This window comes from Sinocyclocheilus grahami, unplaced genomic scaffold, assembly GCF_001515645.1.
Source record: "Sinocyclocheilus grahami isolate Dianchi unplaced genomic scaffold, SAMN03320097.WGS_v1.1 scaffold69.1, whole genome shotgun sequence".
Classification (NCBI taxonomy): Eukaryota; Metazoa; Chordata; class Actinopteri; order Cypriniformes; family Cyprinidae; genus Sinocyclocheilus; species Sinocyclocheilus grahami.
Window position 1 is genome coordinate 506276 of NW_015505248.1, and position 24721 is coordinate 530996.

The window sequence follows — 24721 nt, forward strand, 5'->3', positions numbered from 1 at the left end:
TATATATTTTTATTTCATTATATTAAATACATAGTAAATTTAGTTAAGAAATAACTAAAAATATGTAATAACAAATTATATATATATATATATATATATATATTTAAAATTATATATAAAACATAATTTTTTACATTTATTATTTTTTGGTGCACCAAATTTGAATAACAAATGTATCCAGCATAAGTGGACTTGACTAAAATAAGTGGATGCCATCAAAATAGCACTAGGAAATCATAATTTCCGGCTCCTTTAAAACCTATTACCTGTATTAGGGATGGTGAGACGGCCACCAAGGGAGCCTAGTGTGGCGCTGGCACTGTGACTGGGCTCCCTGGGTAGCGTATGCCTGTGGTGGTCTTTAGATCCAGAGCCCACAGTCTTCAGGCTCATGATCTCCCCGTCAGTAGAGCCCAGGCCTGTCGGCAGCTCGAGGGAGGACATGGTAGAGGAGTTGTACACCTTTATCTTCAGGCTAGGAAGTGGGTCCAACAGGGGAGATGTGGTCATAGGGATCTTGTGCTGAGAGTCTAGGGTGGCCTGCTGCAGTGAGAAAAGCGGTCCACGGAAGGTTCCGGCACTGGCTGTGAGGTCAGGAGGGGCTGTCGGATGGAGTAGGTGTGGATTATCTAACAAAGTAGAGAAGCAAAAAGAGAGAAAGAAATGTTTCCAGCTCGCTGTAAAGTTACGAGAGGATTTGCCTAAGAAATTAGAGTATTAAAGGGGAGAGGATTTAAAAGAGGAGCCATATAAACAAGTTACAGCAGATTAAATCATTTTGAGAGAGCAGATGACAGCAGGAGAAAGGATTAAAACTTAACATATACGTTGAAAGACAGAGTTTATATTAGGTTTGAAGGTGTGAGAGAAGGAGTGAGAATGAAAAAGGAAAAAAAATAAATAAATAAATAAAAAAAGAAGGTGACGAAACACGGATGTTTCACCCTGTCGTGGCGGTTTGTAGTTGCCTGGGTGGAAGGCAGCGGTAAGGGCCGAGGACGAATCTGTGATTTCACCGTGAAGATGGCAGCAGCTCCAGCGATAGACCAGGATGCCCACACACAGCACGAGGATCACACACAGCAGCAAAGCCCCCACCAGCCCTGCATACACTGCTACACCAGCGCCGGAGCCCAGAGCTGAGACACATACAGGTACAGATTTATTCATACATGCAAACCTATCATAGACGTAAATGAAAACATTATGCAACACAAAAGTGTGGAAAAAACAGGATATAGGTTGGAAGGAGAAGAAAGGTTAGTACCTAGACTTTTATCAATCAACATAAAGCCAAGTCAGGATTGCAGCTTGTTTTGGCAAAGAGTCGCCCACTTAGACAGCAAAATAGCAGTTTGAATTACACATAAAGTGACCATACGCAGTTTATTTTGGTTTATGTGTCATCTATGGAGGTTTATATGCATTACTTCAATTGCTTCAATTCTAGGAAGTTACGTGGCACCAGCCAATCAGATTGTAACTGGTGATTGCAGACAGCGTTTGCTATTAATATGATATTTATTAAATAATAAAAATTATTTCAATAATAATAATAAATTCACAATATTAATAATAAATAATCATAAAAAAGAAATTCCCAAAGCTGCAAAAAGTGTCCTTTAAAAATGAACTACTGTTTATTTAAAATAAATAAATAAAGCAAACAAAAAATAAGCAAAAGGATCTTATGCCTGTAGATAATTAAAAAATTGACAGTTTATTTAATAAATAAATAAATGAAGTAGGTAAGTAATCAATAATGGGAAAAAAAAGGAAAAAATACATGCTTTGTATGAAAAACATTTTTTAATGAAGTTTGGTAGCACCGGTCAATCAGATTGTAACTAGTGATTGCGAACAGTGGTTGCTATTTTTGTGGTCAGTAAACAGATTGTGGGTGGTCTGAGGATAATAATAAGTGTCTAAAAGTCCAAAATGAATGAACACTTGGGGGTACTGTGGATCTAACAGTGCATTGTGGAACTCTCTTTGTGACTCTTGATCCCTGTCTCTTTTTTATTCAGCCATCACTGAATTAAGTACTATATTTACATAGTTTAGTATGCTATAAAAAGGCTTTAGAAGAGGAGGAGAGATAGGGGTGATCACATAGGTACTGCACCCAGGAGACATAGAGGAGAAAGAATGAGGAAGAGAGCAGATGCCTGTAAAGAGTGAGAGTGGGCAAAAGGGCTCATGTGGCAGGACAAAAGTGAATCCGACAGCCGTCTTAACTTATTATAGCAAAAGGAACCAAGCCGAATTAGGTGCGTTACTTTTTGGTCTCTCAAGTGCTGAATGTCACATTGATCTCAGAATATTAGCATCACTTGAACTGTAAGCTATACTATTGATCGCTCTGGGCCAGTAAGATGCACAGTCATTAACTTCAATGTCTTCAAAAAGCACTCTATTTCTGAATTTGATTGCATATGTATTATACATCATCTTCCAGGAATGCGTATGCACATTTCCTGTGTGTGTGTGTGTTTATAAATTGCATATGCTATTCAGAATGAATCAGTGTAAAAACACAAATACGTTTGTACATTTTTAGTAATTACATGGAGTCTAAGATAAAAGTCTGGAAATGATAAAAATGCCCAACATTAAATATATTTGCCAACAACATCTTACGCCTGAAAGTAGTACAGTATATAAGTACTTAAGTAGCATATAAATGTTAATCATAAAATGTATAACCTGTATAGAAGCCAAGCCAATTAAATCAACCAATATTTGATTATTTTGAGATTCTCAGCCAATAACAGAAACGGCTGTCCCACATCAGTTCCAAAATATGGTGACATCCTACACAATGAATAATATACATTTTCTGGGTTTCAAAAACGTTCCATGAATTTGGAGTAAAATGTTTGATTTATTTTAAATTTAAATTGCTTTAATTACTTTAAATGATTAATTAAAATGAAAAATTATAGAAATCTTTTTTAAAAAATCCAAAGCTGTAAAAGTGTCTTGTGACTGTATATAATTAAAAAATGGACTGTGAGGTGCTGTCTTTTATTTCATATTCTCAGTTCATATGTTTTCACTTCATTTCATGAGGTTCTGCTTTATCATGCAGGACAGTGTGTAGCATATCCAGAGATGAACAGGACAGACGTGACAGAGGGAAACACACACACACAACCACACACTGATCATACTTGTATAGCATCTATATAGATTAATATTTCCAGTCACTTTTCCTTGGGTTTCCCAGACACAATCACATTAGTAGCCAGGCGCACAGAGAGAGAGAGAGATAGAGAGAGAGAGATGCAGCAGTGTCAAATAAAAAACACTGTTATTAAAAGAAAAACTTACGATGGTTTGCTTGTTCAATAGAAACCTTTTTATCTGTTAGAAAAAAGGCAAAAACAACGAAAAAACAAGAAAGGGTGAACATGAGGATGGATGAGCAAAGTTATGAGCGTAGATCAGAGATGACTACAAATTAAAGTGGAACAAATAATCAATAAATGTAAATACAAGACTCAGCAAATGAAACATCAAAGCATAAACTCAGAAACCACAGGTTTATGGCAAGCAGAGCAAAAGTAAATATCTTACAACTCTTAAGGGACAAGAGGAATCATTCGTGAGGAGATGTATTTGTTTGTGTGTGTCAATGCTGCATTATTGATGCTTGAATCTGGGTTGCACTCCAAGTTTAAGCCCAGACAGACCGCACTAAAACTTCCAGTCTGCACTATGTTCTGGCTGAATAGTGTGTGCATATGTGAGTGTGAGTGTGTGTGAGCATGCTATTGATGTTCTCCTGAGATAATTCAATGCTGTCAGCTATGCTCTTCCAAAACCAGCCTGGCATGAGAACCCAGTGTCCAGATGAATCTGGCTCACCATCACATGGCTGATGTGTTGCTCAACTTGCTAGTATTTAAGTACATTTTGTCTGACTGCCCAAACCTCGCCGTTTACCCTCTTGTCCATTTGTGTTCACAGCCATGTGTTAACTCATTTTCTGAGGGTGTGAGGACCAGTGTTATTTTTATTTTTTTAACTAAATGTAAATTATAAACACTGCCTTAACAACTAGCTGAAGGCTCTGCAAGGAGGAATGGCAGAGGATTCCCAAATCCAGGTGTGAAAAACTTGTTGCCTCTTTCCCAAAAAGACTCATGGCTGTATTAGATCAAAAGGGTGCTTCTACTAAATACTGAGCAAAGGGTCTGAATACTTAGGACCATGTGATATTTCAGTTTTTCTTTTTTAATAAATCTGCAAAAATGTCAACAATTCTGTGTTTTTCTGCCAATATGGGGTGCTGTGTGTACATTAATGAGGAAAAAAAATTAACTTAAATGATTTTAGCAAATGGCTGCAATATAACAAAGAGTGAAAAATTTAAGGGGGTCTGAATACTTTCCGTACCCACTGTATATATTTTTTCAGTTACATGTATTTTATTTCAAGTAACAAATGTTATATGGTATTAATTTTAGCTAACTATAATAAGTTTGTTGAGGACCAGGTTTATATATCTGTTCTCCATTTTAATATACTTTAAAATGTAAATTATTCCTGTGACGGCAAAGCTGAATTTTAAGCATCCATTACTCCAGTCTTCAGCGTCACATGATCCTTCAGAAATCATTCCTTGAATGAAAAATCAAACTGCGATTTTTTCAAGATTCTTTGATGAATCCAAAGTTCAACAGAACAGCATTTATTTAAAAAAATATATATATATATATATTTTTTTTAATTTAGAAGTTTTAGTAATTTTGTTGTGTGCTTTTGTCATTTTAATTTTTTTATATATGTTCATATTGTTTTTTAAATTTTTATTTCCGTTTTAGTTTATCAGGTTAAACTAAATGAAAATGAGAATAAGTAAAATACATTTTAATTGTTTTTTTTTATTTCAAGAGTCAAACCTTTTTTTATGGTTTTAGTTGTAGTTAACTATAATAATCCTGGTGAGGACCAGGTTCATATCACTTATTATTTGACTGGCAGAGTCATGTTTCATTAATGCTGACACTTTGTCACTGATGATGCTGGGTCATGTGACTTACTGCGGGCACACAGTCCCTCCGTGCAGTTCTTGCTCTCCATCATGCTGCCGCTGCAGTGGCGTCCTCCGTTACGTGGTGGGGGCGCCTGACATTCACGGCTTCGCCAGTGTGTGCACTCTGTCCCACACGCTGACCATTTGGCCCATTCCGTCCAGCCTCCGTCCACTAGGAAAATACATAATGAGCAATTACGCAATGGATTAAGACTCTGTCAGTGGATTATGTGAATTTGTTGGTGGTTATATAGTGTGTCATGTAAGGTTGCGACAGGTGTCAGTCTTCACCTGGACAGAGGGTGGTGCAGGTGACTCTCTGGAATGGTGGGCCGTCACAGAAGGCTCCTCCATTGAGCGGTGCTGGATTGGTGCAACTGTGTGTCCGTCGCTGCCAACCCCGCCCACACTGAGTACTGCACTCTGACCACTCTGTCCAGGATGACCAGCCCCCACTCACTAAGGAAGGAGAGCCAGATATATATACATGAGACACATATACACTGACATGCAGTTTGCTCTGAAGAGAACGGAGCCTGTTAGATACACTAACTGGACTATTAAAGAAAAAACAAGCAGCAATGCAAAATGAACTACTTTGAGCTATACAATAGGATACTGCTCCTCTGACACTGCTCCTCTGTTTCCCAACTTTTGTTTGTATGTTACATAACCACCTTCTTGACATAATTGTTAACATAACTGTCTTGACAAAATTAACACTTATTTGTCTGAATGTCCCCTCTGATTGTCTGGTGTATTTTGTTTGTCAATTGCTTGTATTATTTTGTATAGCGTCCTTGGGTTCTTGAAAGGCACTATAAAAATAAAACATATTATTATTATTATTATTACAATGTACAAAAGGGCTGCATATTATATCATACGTGATAGATAATGTACAGTCAGCATGTCATAATCCTGACAGAACAAGAGAGGGCCTTGAAATATCCTGAAGTGTTTTGTTTTTTTGCAAAAATGGCCAGATTAATTGTCCCACTTATTACACAGCTGCTTACCAAATACATTAATAAATAAACATGAAATATTGATTTTGTGCTGAAATATTATGTACCCTACCTTTCTAAAGTTTGGGGTTGGTAAGATTTTTTTATGTTTTTGATTTTAATGTTTTATGCTCACCAAGGATGCATTTATTTGATCAGAAAATACAGTAAAAACAGTCATACTGTATAATATCATTACAATTTAAAATATATATTTTATATTTAATGTAATTTATTCCTGTGACGGCAAAGCTGAATTTTCAGAAGATATTAATCCAATCTTTAGTGTCACATGATTCTTCAGAAATGATTAATACATTTTTATTATTATCAATGGATCACAACAGTGTTGGTGCTTAATATTTTTGTGAAAACCGTGATTATTTTTTCAGGATTCTTTCATGAAGAGTACAACAGCATTTATTTGAAAAATAAATCTTTTATAAAGTAACATTGTAAACGTCTTTACTGTCACTTTTGATAGGTTTAATGCATCCTTGCTGAATAAGGAATTTCTTGCAATAAAAAAAATGTATTTTACCCCAAACTTTTGAATAGTAGCGATTTAATTATTTAACGATTTAATTATGGAAGAATAAAAAGAGTGCAAAACAAGAAAAAGAAAAAAACAACATGAAACTTTCACAGTGTAGGACACTGGTCAAATGCTAAATTATCATTACAGACTGCAGAATGCTGAAACTTACCAATAAGGAGTGAGTATTTCACAGAGCCGTGTAATAAATATTCATAAACACTATGGGAGATTCTAGTTTTCTTTTGTGTAGAGAACTTTCCCTTGACAGATTCATTCAGTGATTCAGATCGCTGCAGGGATTCTGACTGGTCAAGTGGTTACCGTAGACGATGAGTGTGGCAGTGCTGCTGCGTCGCTTGGCGACCACATTACGAGCCACGCAGGTGTAGTTAGCTGTGTCAGAGAGTCGAGCCTGCTTGATGATTAGGTCATGGTCGATGGTAATTAGAAAGTTAGAATCCAGCGCCGGGTCAATGAGCTCTTCGTTCTTCAGCCAGTCCACCTGTGGCATTATAAGAAATCAATCCATTCAGTTTGAAGAAGAATGATGTGCATCTGGAACAAAATTGTGTTTTGAATCATTTGAACTGAAAATTTTAAAAGCACCAGGCATGTTCTGAATACAAAAAAGGTGTAACTGAAAGAAAATGAATGGTGTAAAATATCCTGTGTGGTTGAAAGTTTTATCAAAGCCTGCAATATTAAAGTACCACTGCTTACGGGTTTTACTGAAACCTCAAGGAATCAAACATTGTTTGTTTGTTTTTATGCATGAAACAAACAAAGGGAAAACACAGTTGGAGGTTGAAACAATAACAGAAAGGATAAGAAGGCGATATGACACCTCAGCAGGCGGGATGCCCTCTGGTGGACGACACTGCAACAAGACTTCCTGCTCCAGACGCACTTCCCTGCCAAGTGGCTCCTGTTCAAAGTTCTTCCTTAGGTCTGATAAACACAGAAATATTTTTTTAACCAAAATAAACAATAAAAAATTCTAAGCATAAAAAGAATAATAGCACAAGCAAAGATAGTGAATGTTCTATAGTCAGAATACCAGGTTTCTCTTCAGGTTCTGTCTTTTAAATGCAGAGTGCCTGCCTAAGAAGGACAGATCACATAAGCTGCTGAAAACAAACTCACAGGCGATGCGGACATAAGCCCGCCGGCTCTTTGTGGTGCCTGCCGAGCTCCAGGCAACACACTGGCACCAATAATCCTCAAGTCCAAACAACTCCTCTACCTGCGTCCGGGAGACTGAGATATCTACTTCTCTCACAACAAGACCTAAGAAAAAAGAAAAAAGAAAAAAGATTCTAAGCATAAAAAGAATAATAGCACAAGCAAAGATAGTGAATGTTCTATAGTCAGAATACCAGGTTTCTCTTCAGGTTCTGTCTTTTAAATGCAGAGTGCCTGCCTAAGAAGGACAGATCACATAAGCTGCTGAAAACAAACTCACAGGCGATGCGGACATAAGCCCGCCGGCTCTTTGTGGTGCCTGCCGAGCTCCAGGCAACACACTGGCACCAATAATCCTCAAGTCCAAACAACTCCTCTACCTGCGTCCGGGAGACTGAGATATCTACTTCTCTCACGAAAAAGCCTAAGAAAAAAGAAAAAAGAAAAAAGAAAAAAAAAAAAGAGGAAAACATGAATATATCATTCAAGTTTTAAATGTATGGGTCACTTACACATTCTGACAGTAGTAGTAAAATTGCAAGCCACAGACTGTGCTTTATTTAAAATAATACATTTATATGATGTATTTAGCAAATATATCAAAAAATATTTAATAATAAAAATTAATAAATATTATGAATATACAAGATAATATAAATATCAGTGCTGTCAAACGATTAATCGCATCCAAAATAAAAGTTTTTGTTTACATAATATATGTGTGTGTACTGTGTATATTTATTATGTATATGAAGACACACATACAGCATATATTTTGAAAATATTTACATGTAGTTGCATGTATATATTCATATTCATATAAATTATATCATATATAAATATATTTAATATATAAACGTAACACATTTTTCTTAAATATATACATGCATGTGTGTGTATTTATATATACATAATAAATATACACAGTACACACACATATATTATGTAAACAAAAACTTTTATTTTGGATGTGATTAATCGCGATTAATTATTTGACAGCACTAATAAATATACGTGAATAAACAACATAATAAATTAATTAATAATATAAAATGAAATAATAACAAATTAATAAACATTTTATAACAAAAATGTTGTTTTTTATACGGAATTTTTAAATGTTTTTTTAAAATGAAATGTAAATAAATACAAATAAAATAAACACAAAAAAAACTATAATCTAGAGCTAATGTAAATGTAGTCTAAGGGAAGAATAAAAGGTCTGAATAAAAATAAGCTTGATCATTCTGATTATACCAATTGTGCAATTATCAGAAAACATATTTACATTTACATTCATCTGAGCAGACAAACAGTTTTGCTAATTTTATGATTCGGTTAGCTTCCCACAAAGATCTTTTGGACATAGCCGTGTTCACTGCTACACAAACATACAGTAGTACACGAAATAAATGTCTTTGACTATTTCAGTCATTCGCACTGCATGAGCGTGGGTGGGTGCTAAAGTGTTCTCTTAGTGTGATTTGTTTGATTTCTTTGTGATTCCTTTCTGCTTTCATGTTTCTGTTTAACACAATTTAAAAAATGGGTCGAAATAATATGGGCTGATGGCTTCAGCAAAAGCATATAGCACAAAGTTGGTCTGTCTTTAAAGGTTTATATGTTCGTTCAAAATCAATTCCCCAATGGAGAAAATGAATGGGATTTTTACCTCTGGAACTTGACTGTTTGACTCAACTGTCAACTATCAGGAATCAATCTCTGAAGTGGCCTATTCTACAGTACACAGAAACTTTACCAAGCCAAGACCTGTACCCCACTAGACACGTTTGGGATTAATTATAACGTCTAACTGCCTATTAATGTCCATGGTTTTACAAGTCAATGTTCAACAAGCACATATGGGTCTTGAGTTCAGGTGTCCACATACTTTTTGTCCATATGAAAGACTTTACCTGTGATAGGGTCCAGACTCTCCTTGGTCACATGGTCATTCTGGTTCACCCATTCTCCGTTGCATTTGAAGTATATCTGCGTTGCCGGAGCAGCCTTGCAGGAAAGTTTGACAGGTCTGTTTTTCACTATGAAGGCGTCCTCTGGCTCGCTCTGGAATTCCGGCAACGGTTCGGCCGGGGCAGATGGAAATGAGTCAGGGAGAACTTCGCTGTAATCGCTGCCATCTATAAAAAACAGAGAGAGAGGTAAGAACATGTGTACAGCTTATGCGAGTGTGTATTCAAAAGGATGTATCTGTCACAGCAAATGAGTTTGGTTTCAGGGCTAATGGTGAGACAGTCGGTGTGTGTTAAGAAAGACTCGGTCCCTGACATTTCAAGTGTACTCTAGTAATACAGCATTTGCTAGTCTCTGGCTCAGTATAGCATCCCTGGGGAGTCCACACAGAGCCAAGATGAAGGTGGGGGAGCTTGACCTTCCATTGAAACGCCCAGTGATCACACATTATCCCCTGACATTTTCTCAGTGACAGATCCCTCCCAGCACAGAGCTCATCCAGGGGCCTGCGTGTTTCACGGCTCCGCACCCAGACCCTGTCACCTCCGACACGACAATGCTGTTAACCTTTCAAGCATTAAAAGCTACACAGGCTATTGACTACAGAGTGAAAATGAGGTCTGTAGACACCGGCGGCGCGGGGCAAAAACAGGAAAGTTGTTGGTTTGCACTTTCTGTGATTTGTAACACACACTTCTCAGAGCTGACAATTTTTTTAGGTTCGTCAACTGTGAAATGCTTTTCTTTTTTGACTAACCTTAATTATACTAGGGTGATAATGTTCTAAAACTGGAAAGCATGTGTTCAGATAAGCAAATGTCCTTGGGTCCCCCCAATTCAATGCAAGGTTAATGCACTACATTTTTTTTCAATTTCTATTCTTCCCTAGTTTGCAATATCGAAATAATAGTCAACGTCAAGCCCAGAGTAGCTCTCTCATTGACAGGCATAATCACAAATGACAACAAAGGCAATTGCAAACAAAAATAAGACTCTGATGGAGATGGCACCTCCTTTTGGTCGTGACAGGGGAGAGTTCACCCATTAAACTGCAAAGGCTCTCATGGTTGAAGGCACTGCTTGAGTTTAATTATCACGCACGTACAACTGTCATCAACTGGCATTGTAATGATGTGACTAAAATATTTCTGACGGCTTATCTTGCTGCAGTGCAGGAACATAATTTAGTGTCATTCATATCCTAAAGCAGGTTGGACTCCAAATCCAATACAGAAATAATTTAAATTTAAAATATTTAAAAATAGAAATGGCTACTTTAAATAGTAATATTTCACAATCTTTAATGTATTTTCAACAAATAAATACATTCTGATCAAAAATATACTTCATGTATATGTGTGTGTGTATGTGTGTACACATACAGTTAAATAAAAATAAAATATTCAGTAATTTCCCTTATCTGAACATTTTCCATGTCAGTGAAATTGCTAAATAAAACCAAATATACCACCAATTTCAAAAAAGAAAAAAAAAAGTTTCAAACTCTGGATTAAGCCAGAAATATTCCTCTCATGCACATCAGCTAATGTTCAGGTTGTGGGTTAAGTGCCCCCAAAACTCGCACCTGCTCAGAATTCAATAAATGGTGAAATGCGGACGCAAAGAAAAAAGAGTGAAGGACAGAAATGGAGAGAGCGTGAGAGACTGGGTGGGGAGGAAGCATCATAAGTGCTCTGAAGGCTGACATACGGGTCAACCGTCTTTGTGTGCCTCTGTGTTTGATGGAACAAGCGTGTGTGAGAGGTACAGGGGTCCGGACTTATCTGCAGACTGCAGAGGTGAAAGAGGTGAGGGAAGAGCAAGCTGAAAATGGATTTGGGAGAGTGTTTTCACATACAAAGGAGGAGGAACACAAAGGGCAGAACAGAGGAAGAAAGAGAGATAGATAGAAAGGGAGGATAGAAAGAGAGCAAACAAACTAGGCTTGACCAATGACCAAAGAGCAGAATACACTAATAATGCATTATCACAAACATTTCCAAATCATTACTCCTTTAATACTGCTTCACTTAATATAGCCAAATGAAAATATCTCAATATTAAGACACAGAGTCTTGAGATTTTACTTGACAATAACATGCTGCAATAGGTGAAGCCCTGTGTGTTATTGTGCGTGTTACACACAATAAAATCTAATTTACCCACACACACATCAGATAGGTCAGTGGCTGCAAGGCCACTAGACGGTCCTATAGCTGAAAGTGTCAGTCCAACTTTGTGTCATTTTGTGACAGCTACGTCCTTTCTGCAAGCTCACAGCCAGAAAACATTAGGACACACTCGCATATCAATATTGCCAATGCATATAATCGCAGTACTGAAAAAAAAAATATAGAAAACTAAATAAGTAAAAAATATAAAAATTAAATTAAATAAAACAGTTAAAATAAAATATAAAATACAACCGTTAAAGTAAATAAAATAAAAAGTGCTCTATTACTCACAGTCACAAACTATACAAATCATCCACTTGACATTTAAAGCAATATCTTGAGATGGTGTTATTATAAAATTGTCACCATTTTAAACGCTTCACGTCACTAAAAAAAGTTAATAATACTTTGTTAACGGAGAGATTCAATCGTTTCAACACTTTCACATATAACGCTCTCCCTTTCAAGACATGAAAGTGTATTTTGCCAATGACTAACTCTGCATCTCTATTTTCTCCCCCTCTCTCTCTCTTCCCTTTTCTCCTTTCCTCCCTTTGTGTCGCTCTCTCCTCCGACAGCTGTCAGCTTGTCTTTTTCAGACTTTGACTTCTCTGTCGATAAGCAATTGTGTTTCTCTTTTTCCACACTACCTCCATATGGCATCGATTGCTACAGAAAATCACCAGTCAAAAACAGCCTGTCATTCCCTGTCACACACACATGCTAACATTTTAACGTTCCCTGCTTCTGACACATAAGATAGGAAAGGTATTTTGAAGGCATTACAGAGATAAGAGCTTAAAATAGAGGGAGAGAGAGAGAGAGAGAGAGAGAGAGAGAGAGAGAGAGAGAAAGCAAGACATTTTGTTGAAACAGGGAGAGAAGCCAAATGAGAATGTGTACTAGAGTTCTTCACGTGCATGAGAGTGTGTGTGCATGTGTGCGTGCATGCGTGTGTGTGTGTGTGTGTGTGTGTGTGTGTGAGAGAGAGAATGCAGGATCTTTTGGGTGACAAAGCGTGTGTGAAAGTTAGCATGAAAGAGACAGAACCAGTGAGAGAGATACAGACTATCTATCTATCGATCTATCTATCTATCCATTCATCCATCCATCCATCCCTATCTATCAACAAAGCTTTATTAGCACGATTGTTAAAAATAAGGTGACGTAACTGTAGAAATATTGAAAATAAAAGACTAAATAAAAGATTAAATAAAAATAAATAGAACAAGGCTAAAATAAAATAACAAAATAAGAGGCTAAGAAATAAACTATATAAAAATAAAATAAGATGTGTGGGACCATAGGTTGCCTGAAACATAATCGCTGACCCTGCACTGGGCTGGGCACTAACTTTACAAAGAATGCTCTCCCACATAGTTTGAAGAGCAGGCACGAATACCCATCAGGCCTTTTGGCAGCCCACAATTGATCTGGAATGGTCCTGGCACTCCTAAAAAGAGGGAAGCTCTTAAGAGGCCCCCGACTGCAGGTCTTTTATCACGGTAATGATAGACAAGACACAGCCGGGACCAAAGCCTCCCAGATCTCGGTCTCTGGGAAGGATGTAAACATCCACACATATGTGCAAACAACCACACACACCCATGAACACAAAAACAAGACAACATCCAAAGCAGAGGCAGCTGCACTTTGGGATGTGTGTGAAGCGATTCTGGAGTTAAGATTGCGATGGAAGAGAAACAGAAATGCTCAAAGGGACAACACACACACGGCTAACAATGATGTGGCCTAAAATCTAAAATGTTCCTGGACCTATCTCGTCTCTCTCACACACAAAAGAACAATGCAAGTCACAAAATACACACAAAAGAATGGCGACGCTCACTCAAGAAGCCATGGAGGGTGTCAGACAGTGTAATTTTGCTAGCTCCAGAAAGTCTGCAGTCATGGGAGTCATTAGCTTACAAAGGCTGTCATTACAGTCCACATAATACATATATTGACTTCAGCTTTACCCTCAACTTTGCAGCTCTTATAATGATGCTTTGAAACCTAGAGGATCTGGACTTCATCATTGCTGAGAATCAACATTTCTCAACGGTCAGACCTCAAGCGGTGAAAATGGGTGGTAAAAACCTGCCCACAGAGACCGTAAGTACTAGAGTGCTCAAGTGGTTTTCACTACTTATCTATTAACATTTTTATTGACAGAAATACAATGAGGATATGAAATGGCACTGAAAGATCACTTAAAGGGAAAGTTCACACCATCCCAAATCTGCATGCATTTTTTTATTCTTCTGCGGAACACAAAATGAGATATTTGACGAATGTTGATAATCAAGCAGTTTTGGTTACCATCTGGACAAAACTGAGACATTTCTCAAAATATCTTCTTTTAGGTTCCACAGCAGAAAGAAAGCCAGAGTGTGAACTTCTCTTTTAAGATGTTCTGTTCAAACCCATGCTACAGCACTCAACATGAAACAGAAAAACACATTCTACAAATTCAAAACTAATTACCACTTTACAGTAATTTGCACAGCAAACAGCTAGTGTTACTGGCTCATCTGCAAGTGTTTGATATAACCTGAGCTATTCCAACCTGTTATGATTCATATTAACTGACAACAATATCCCGTTGTTGTGATTGTGTCTGATTAGATGAGGCGGAAAACTGCTGATTTACAGACACCCGTTCTCACACATTCGTTCAATAATATATTAATGCATCACGTTGCCTGGCAACCTTAATCAACCTATGGTTAATTAAATGGACAATATTGTTTGGTAGAAGAACTGTGTTTGTGCTTAATGTTATTAATAAATGTAATTATATGCTGAACATTGGTTTATATTCTATTGCTATTTTTTAAAGGAATTCACTACCATTCAAAATTTTGGGGTCATGAGATTTTTTTTTTTTTCAAAAATGGTTTTGAAAGAAGTCTCTTATGCTCGCTGTATTTTGATCAGAAATACAGTAAAAACCGCAATACTGTGAAATATTATTACAATTTAAAATATCTAATTAATTCCTGTGATGCAAAGCAGCCATTACTCCAGTCTTCAGTGTCACATGATCCATCATCATTTTTGAGGAAACTGTGATACATTTTTTTCAGGATTCTTTGATTAACAGAAATTTCAAAAGAACCGCATAATAGATTTGTTTGCAACATTATAAATTAATTTACTGTCACTGTTTAATTTAATGCATTCTTGCTGAATAAAAGTATTAATTTATTTTTAAAATATCTTACTGAGTGTATGCCACTCAAGATTGTGCATAATGATGATTTACCACAATTACAGGATTTATTGTGGTAAAATTACTGTAACACATATCTCAGGTGACTTATTTCTGTATATTGTTCATATTTTTGTGTTGTACTTTGTTCCCACACATGCAGGCTGAGGGAAATCTGTCTGTCTCTAGTGAACATAACATGATGGTTTGAGTTATTTCTCAGTAATAGGCCAGCTACTGTATATCCTGCTGATGATGAGGGTGCTGTCTCTGAGGAAGTGACACACAGCTGAGCTGACAGGAATATTTTCTCAGCATCGCATAGCAGAAATGATCTTATAACGGCTGCATCATCACTGACACACAATAAACTCTTTCAAACACACACAGGGTACAACATTAATACTTTCAAAGCATCCAATGGCAGTAAATATTGCCTTTAGTAAGTAAATTTAACAGTTATAAAATGTAAGTTGCACAAGCTATTCAAACCAAAGAAAACATCTGTTGCACCATTTACATCTTCTAACGACTTCTACCACAAATTTACCATCAGAAGTTTATTTAGCAAGGTTTATTTCCACAAACACTACCATTCAAATCTTTCAAACGTTTTTGAAAGATATTAATACTTTTATTTAGCAAGGATGTATTAATTTGATCAAAAGTGTCAGTGAAGACATATTTCACAATGTCACAAAAGATTTCTACTTCAAATAAATGCCATTCTTTTGAACTTTCTTCTGATTAAATAGTCCTGAAAAATGTATCATGGTTTCCACAGAATTATTAAGCAGCACAACTGTTTTCATGATAATAATAAGCAAAGTTACTTAAGCACCAAATCAGCATATCAGAATGCTTTCTGAAGGATCATGTGAACACTGACACTATTGGCTGCTAAAAACTAGCAGCTTTGCCACCACAGGAATAAATTACATTTAAAAATATATATTACAATAGAAAACACTTAAAAATGTGATAATATTTCACTTTATTACTGTTTTTGCTGTATTTTTTTATCAAATAAATGCAGCCTTTGTGAGCATTAGAGACTTCTTTCAAAAAACATTTAAAACAAACTTGTGTATATAGACTATTAGTGTATATGGACTAAAAATAATCTGCACTGTTTGCCACTACCCTTTCAAAAGTTCCTTTTGGACAGCCACACACCTTATATCATTGAGTGTGGCCTGGTCTACTGCATGTTTCTTTATCATTTTAACAAAAAGTAAAGTGCGTGTTTGTGTGTTCTAACCACCACCACCACCATCATCATCATCCTCATCAAATTCTCCGCAGGTACACTGTAGTAATGGGTACACAGGTTGGACTAAAGAGAGACAATGATGGATGAATAATAAAACATCCCCTGGTGCTTCTTATAGGACAGTTATGAGTGATTGATATTCTGAGTGAATTGACACACACATAACATCTGAAATGGTGCAAGGACAAAAACATAAGCTGGACAGATCTGTTCTACACATTTTTCACCCCTTCCATGCTAGTTTATTTAATATTTTGCCTTCCTGATTATGCTTCCATCTACCAATAAATGTATTTTAAACCTAGTATTACATATTAGGCCATACTTAAATCCATTCCACGAAATTCTGTGAATTTCTCTAAAATGCAAAAAAAAAAAAAAAAGCCTTCATGATTCCATCTGGGCCTACAATGAGAGGGCGAATCAAGGGTAAAGTGAAAAGGAGATGGGGAACAGAAGTGTCATGGAAGAACATGAAACAAATCAAGGAAATGTTGTGAAGAGGACAGGAGGAATAGGACGAGATTGAGTGAGAACAGATAAAAATCACTCGAGACAGGAAGAGAGAGTGACACAGCCTTTTAGAGAGTGCATTTATATAAACACTGGGTGAGTAAGGTGTGTATTGACAGGGTTTGGTGGTCCATTAACACATCTAAACTAAAGAAAGTGGTAAAATTGCAAATCTACAAGGTCACGCCAGGTTCACTGCACACACACACACACACACACACACACACACACACACACACACACACACACACACACACACACAAACTGTACGTCTTTACCATAGACTGTATAAAACCATGAACGTAGTGTCCGTGACGTCACCCGTAGTTTTCTGAAGAGCGTTTTTGAAGCTCAAAGTGGGCGGAGCGGGCCGTCGCCATCTTGGCAGCACGTCACTCCTGGATAATCGAAAATGGGCAAAAAGGCGGGAGCTGGTTGCTGAAGCCCACCTAGCTCGACGGCAGTGTCAGCAGTGGCAATCCACCGGTCACTTAAGTGGCCACGCCCTTAATTATGCAGAAATTTAAGGCTTAATATAATTTAAACGGATGAGTTATAAAAAAATTCACCCCCCTCACAGTTGTCATAAAGGGCAAAATTTGCTATATAGACCAAAATCATTTTTTGAACCAGGCTGTAAATATGTTTTTTTCTGCTGTAAAGTTGGGCATTTTAACATGGGGAGTCTATGGGATTGACTCCCTTTTGCAGGCAGCCTCTAGCGGCCAGTTGACGAATTACAGTTTAAGTCACTTCCGTGTTGGCTTCACGAGAGAGAGCGGGAGGTTGCCGCTTGGTCTTTACTTGTTAAATTGCCATGCACACTGCATAAAGGAAGAGGCAAAACGTGTTTAGAAAAACTGAGTGATGGCAGAGGACAAGAGATACAAAACACACAAACCCCCCCCCCCCAATCACTAAACATGAAAGACAGATTTCACCCTGGATGGATTTCCCAGAATGTCCTTCATTTTATCAGTCTCTTTTTCCTCTCAAATCTGAATCAGAATTAACGCTTCTTGTCTTGTATGGCAGTAGAGCTTGTTAGCACTTGGCTTTCTCGCTCCGATACACACAACTACACACACAGCAACATGTAAACACTAGCATGTACAAACACACATGCATCTACTCAAAAGAGGTGTGAGATGAAGATCTCAGAATAATGACTCAGGGAATCATCATGGCAACAGAAATGTCACATTGTTGATTGAATCTAGCATGTTAACAAGCTCTAGTGTGACAGGGCTATTTCTGTCCTCTGTGTATGTGAGCGAACTGCGTCTCCAGGGTGGCTGGCAGATTGGCATAGGTGAGGGTTTGTGAGAAACAGATATTTGAACTGACATGAATGCTGTTCTCATGATTTTAAGAGCTTCCGGACAAATAGGAACATGTACGTGCACTTTCACAGACGCCGAAGTCCCTTGGAACAATTATGTTGGTGCGTCAGGGTTAGGACCATTTTTATATTTTGCTTAAAACAAACAATCAAAATGCTCTCATCATGAGCAGAACAAGCTAATTAGTAATTGGAATGTTTATGTTGTCTTTCCTTGCCATCTACAAATAATTTCCACAATTTTTCTAATTATATTATAGCATTATAAATTATATTTTATAATGCTATTAACATACTGATTAATAATGCTAATGCAAATGTCTTGTTACAAACTGTCATAGTATGATAGGTAAAAATAACTATATTTGCAGCATTGTTATTTTCTGCAGTGTTTTAGCAAAAGTATCAATCTATTTTGCTATTTTCTATTTTCACCGTGTTTCTGCTTCTATTTTTAAAATAACTGCATCATCCTCAGCTTTTAATGGCGCTGTAGTGTCTTTATAGAGAAGCAACGCACACAGGAAGGCCTTGAATGAAGCGCATTTGGCTCTAGATAAAAAAATATTAGAGGATATAACGGTGAAAGAGCATTACAATAAATGACCCTGAGTGCTCGTGGTGTGAACTGCTCTGTTGTTTTGAAGTGCTGCTCACTTTATTTCGAAATGGTAAAATGATGCTGCCATTGCCATTATGTCTTGAGGTCCGGTTGGAACCAAGCCGAGGTCCGGACCTGGACCGCGATCTTCCATTTGAATATACCTGTGAGTTTTTAGTGTCTATGGGTGTTTGACAGATTTCATGGGAATGGCATGAAGATGGAGAGCCTATCAGTGCTCTTCTTCCTGTGCTGCTGACTCTGTATTGGGGCACAGCTAGAGGGCGCCACCCCCTACTGAGCCCATTTATCAGCCACCATCAATAACTGCCCCATTCCGCAGCACCCCCTCTGCAAACCACTCTCCCACAACACCACCCGCTGCATGGGAACAGACAGAGAATCCCCCAACCATCAATCACCCCCAGACAAACACCAGGGGGAGAAAGAAAGAGTGAGATCAAGTGAGGGATTTTTACTCATGGGAAAGTGACCACTGAAACAAACAGGTCTTAATGTCAGTCAACTGATAGTACTTCATGGGTGTGTATGTTGTGTGTAGCTGTGAGAATACAAGGTGGCACCGGTGCCAGTCGCTCTGCAAGTGTGTGGCTGGTTGCCATGACGTTCAGTCACATGGACTAAATCTCCCTGAGGACCTTTAGTTGATACACAGATCTCCATGGAAGAGCATAGCACTGAATTTAACATCATCCACCGCTCTCTCTTTTTATTTTTCCCAAGGACAGAACCAGTGTCATATATGGATGGAAGAAGCTTTTCATCTAGGAGTGTCAAGCAGAGCTCCTGTGCCACTTTTATTTTTCTATGTTTGGATATTTTGGTATCACGCAAAATTGAAAAAAAAAAAAAAAAGTATGTTAAAAAGGAATTTGTGTGTGTATGTATACATATATTTATAATTTAGAATATGAATATAATTATATTCCTTCATTTTTGATCATCTGTGTTCTAAACTCAACTAAGTAGGAGCCCATTTTACTTCTACAAAGCACACAAGTATTGCTCCTTCTGTGCACTTTTACCCCCAAACACATACCCCACCTCCTTCCTCAAGTTGAGCTGTGGAGCCAGGCTGCTTGAAATGGGTGTAATTAGATGAGAAGATGAGCAGCATTCCTTCCTAAGGGCAGGGTGATTACAGGCCCTCTCAAGGCTCCCTACAATTACCCACTCTATTCCAAACACGCATACACACACACAGGAATGTTCTCTCCCCTCAACAAACTACTCCACCTGATTACCACGCCGTGGAAGGACATATAGAGGACGACATACACACACACACACACACACACAACAGTCAAGCACTCAAAACCTAAAATCCCAAATTTGGGGAGGTGAGCTGAACGGTCTGAACTCTGACCCCTGATGTCATCAGACTCAAGCCTCAGGCAGTGATTGGGTAATACCCAACATTACCTTCTTATTAAACCATGGACACAGCCTCTTTCTTTGTCTTTTTTCAATATATCATATCAGAGACTGTGGTAATTATAGAAAATGGTATGTTGAGAGATGCTCACTCGCTGTGGATTATAATGAAGACCAGCCTGTGAGTCATTCAGTCTTATTCTGTGCTTTAAAGAGTCAAAGACTAAACATTTCCTTTCAAACCTCACATTTCTGAAACATCCATAAATGCACTCTCAAATTTATCAGTTAGAGCCAATAATTAACAGACATTTAAACAGAATTAATAGGCAAAACAGACAAATATTTTGTATGTGCATGTGTATTGACCAGGAAAAATTCTAATAATAACGAAAAATAAAAGATTAACATGATGCAGTCCAATAGGTTACATTAAACGCACAAAAGAGGCTGAAACCAGTCTCATTAATTCAGTCTCATTAATCCACATATCACTAATTCAGAGCCAGTGATATGTGGTGGATAGTTGTTTGTCTATAATCACATTCTTTTAGAGCAGAGTCAGCTAAATTTTTTTGGTAAATACAAAAGTATCACATCCAAAGAGGTGCAAAGGCACTCACTTATAGATTTTTAGTGTTCAAGTGTCGAATGGTGGACCAGAAGCACCCGAATAACCTAAACCATAAAATGCAAAAAAAAAAAAAAAAGTATAAATGCATTGGGAATAATTATAATTATAGTATAAATGCATTTTTTCAAACTAATCTCACACATCACAACCAAAAATGCTGTATTGTCATCATTCACAAAAAAAATTCCAAGCAGCCAAAAGCTGATAATTGTGAATTATTCTATTCACACATGTAATGTGGCAAAAAAATAATAATTCTCACCTTACAAAAAATGTTAAATGCTACAGCACTATATGCATTTAATGAGTATTTGCCTAATTGGGTGTGAGAGTGAATGTGTGTGTGTGTGTGAACTGCTGCATCATCAGAATACCAGTGTTACCTTTGAGATTTTGTGGCTTCGCACACGTGATGAGGGAAAGGAGGAGCACTGCAAGTTGAAACTATGATAGAAAGAAAGAAAGAAAGAAAACAGAAATGCAAACAAACATACATCCAAAAAAAAAATCCAACAAAACACACATACACAAAAAAAAAAAACAAAGAATGAGAGAAGCAAACATCAGTGTGCTAGTCGGGACTGTATCTGTGCTGGGTTCTCTAGAGAGGGATACGATTAGATGAACCTTCCAGCAAAATTACATCAGGACTCAGGACAAGATGCTAAAAAGACACGGAGAAAAGACTGACAGAAAAGAACGTGAGATGGAGGAAAGGGAAATTTACCCAGCCACCCTAGAAATCACTGGAGAACATGAGGATGGTGCAGCAGCAGATCCTAACATTCTTACTTCCACATAAAAGAAACGAAAGCCAGAAGCCTGTAATGAAACAACATAGATTGGAGACCAGACTGGGAAAGAGGTTGATTGTTCAAGTAACCAAGGAGAAAGGAGAACAGTGGAGACAGATTAAGGCAATCTGTTGACGAGGAGGAGGAGGACAGAACCAGGAAGAGGGAGGGAACGAAAAAGTGTGCCGTGTCTAAGTAACCATGGGAAAGACTGGAGCACGGAAAGAGAAAGCAAGTGTCAAGACAGAAAAAAAAACAAGAGGAAAATAAAGAGACAAGGTATTAACGCAATTCCCTGAATGAGTTTAACGCAGCCAGGGGTATGTTGAGCCGTTGTTGTCTCCGGCGCCGAGCTGTCCTTATGAAATTTGTTGTGACAGCCCGGCATCTCTTGACAAAATGCTTTAGAAATGCTGCACCCCTGTCATGTTAATGAAGACATGTGGAGATGTGTAAAACCGGCAACCAGTTGACACACTGCAATGGACTTGCACGCTTGCATATCGGTGAATGCACAGATGCACAGCGGTAAGAATAGAAAACCGACTGAAGCTCGCTGACGAGCCGACACAATGTTGTATCACTCCCGTATCCCACGTACATAACAGATGCTGAAAGACTGGCATGATCACTCATGCCCGTGAATGGATGGGATGTGATATATTGGCTGTAAACAGCCAGACACACACAGAAGTTCACACATACACACCCGGATGAGCGTGCAAGCAGGGGGATTGGCGTCACTTTGCTCTGACATTGCGTCCCCTTGCATCAGAGTGTTCCCATGGTGCTCACTCAGGCAAGAACAGGTACGAAGAGCACCAATGGCACTCCTCGCTGAAACACCACACACACACACACACACACACACACACACACACACACACACACACACAGAGACGCACACACAGACAGACACACAGTTAAGATGGAAAGATACTTCAAGTTGGAGTCGGAGGGTGAAATTAACAGACAAACCCAGTTTACTTAAGAAGATGAAAGATAGACCAAACAGACAGAGAGTGAGCGAGAAAGAAGGCAATATTGGAGCACTTCATCGATCTCCTGACCCTACATTGGCTTTAGCTAAGTGAATGTGTCTTGTGTTTAGATTAGCGGATCTTAATGCTGTTTACATCCTTTATCTACCCTGCTTTTTGCTCTTTCCTACTGATTTATTTTACGTCCACCAATGCCACTATCCATCTTGTAGATTTAACTTATTTAACCTCTCACCCTCAACCCCCTCATAACCTTTCATTTTCTCCTGCACTCACCTTGTAGGTAGACAGCACAGCGTTTCTGTTCTCCATCTCCATTAAAACAACAGTAAAAAAGCTCTTACAGGCTATAATGCTTCTCACTTACATTACTGGTTGTTTTCCCAGTCTAGTGAATCAGCACTCCGATTTAAATTATTTAAAAACAGTGACTGACATGCTGACGGCAATTTCACTATTTGCAGACATGAGTGAGTGTGTGTGAACATGTTTTGGCATCGCTAGATTGTAACAAGTGAGTTGAAATTCAAGATTCAGGCTACGTTTACACGACAACGATGTAGTCAAAAACGGAAAAGTTTTTCCCTTGCGTTTTTAAAAAGTATCAAGTATACGCAACAATGTTTTCAAAACGATTCGCGTTTACACATATCCGTGAAAACGGCCAAAAACGCTGCATTACGTATGCCAGGCCAGTAGTTGGCGCTGTCACCTTGTTAGTAAACAGTACCTGTAGGGAAGTGATAATTATATGTTGTATATGATGCATCTCCGCTGTTGGTTGTAATATTGGTGAAGTAAATCCACACTTTGCTGAAGAAGCGTTAGCAAACTCTTGAGCAGCAACAACAGTACCATGTACTCCGCCATTGTTGTGTATGTTTGTTCGCGCTTGTCTTTAAAATCAACACGTACTGCGCATGTCTACATACCTAACACGTACTACGCACGCGCATGACGTCAAAAACTTGCACTCTGAAACTTGTTTTCAAAAACATGCGTTTTCAGTCCCCAAAACGCCATTGTTGTGTAAACTAACAGGCAAAACGAATAAAAAGTTTCATGTTTTTGTCTGAAAACGTTGTCGTGTAAACGGCCCCTCAGTGAATAGAAAATAAGTAGCCACATTTTTTACTAGTCTCAAATTTGTCAGGTCACATGGGTTGTCTGAACCAAAGTCTAGAATGCCTGGAGAAAGGTAAAAACACTGGATCATGAGCTGCATGTGTGTAAATGAACACAGTGCTGCACTTCACTCTGAAACCTGCAGGGCATATATTTAATTAAATTGCAGCCTAAGCAATTTGAAGAGATTTCGGTTTTATTTTGATTAACCATGCAGCCTTAAAGGGATAGTTCACCAAAAAATGAAAATTTGATGTTTATCTGCTTACCCCCAGGGCATCCAAGATGTAGGTGACTTTTTTTCTTCAGTAGAACAGAAACAAAGATTTTTAAGTCAAACCATTGCAGTCTGTCAGTCTTATAATGCAAGTGGATGGGAATCACGGCTTTGAGAGTCAAAAAACGAACACAAAGCAAAACCAAATTAAACCCTGCAGCTCGTGACGATACATTGATGTGTAAAGACACAAAACGATCGGTCTGTGCAAGAAACAGAGTTTTTTACCTCTGATTTTCACCGCAATGTCCAAACTATCCTGAGCGTGTTCAACAGCCGGCGCCTGACGCGTCTTTTTCTTCTTCTTGCTTTACGGCGGATCGCAGACTTATAAGTGCATTACCGCCACCTATAAGTCTGCGATCCGCCGTAAAGCAAGAAGACGACGACGCTGTCATGCGCCGGCTGTTGAATGTGCTCAGGATGTGCTCTGGACAGTTCGGACATTGTGGTGAAAATCAGAGGGAAAAAACAATATAAATACTGTTCAGTTTCTTGCACAGACCGATCGTTTTGTGTCTTTACACATCAATGTATCGTCACGAGCCGCAGGGTTTAATTTGGTTGTGTTTGTGTGTTTTTTGACTCTCAAAGCTGTGATTCCCATCCACTTGCATATAAGACTGACAGACTGCA

General features: G+C 38.0%; 1 protein-coding gene across 1 annotated transcript in view; it reads right to left on the bottom strand.

Moving 5' to 3' along the window:
• LOC107585316 (netrin receptor UNC5B-b-like) overlaps positions 1-24721 on the bottom strand; it is a 57324-nt gene that overhangs the window by 5601 nt on the left and 27002 nt on the right. Inside the window, exons 3-11 of the mRNA XM_016272289.1 lie at positions 9685-9909; positions 7730-7873; positions 7431-7534; positions 6908-7088; positions 5333-5500; positions 5049-5213; positions 3334-3366; positions 945-1139; positions 267-629 (exon numbers count right to left, since the gene is read on the bottom strand). Of these exons, the coding sequence (XP_016127775.1) occupies positions 267-629; positions 945-1139; positions 3334-3366; positions 5049-5213; positions 5333-5500; positions 6908-7088; positions 7431-7534; positions 7730-7873; positions 9685-9909 (1578 nt within the window). The remainder of the gene's footprint in view (positions 1-266; positions 630-944; positions 1140-3333; positions 3367-5048; positions 5214-5332; positions 5501-6907; positions 7089-7430; positions 7535-7729; positions 7874-9684; positions 9910-24721) is intronic.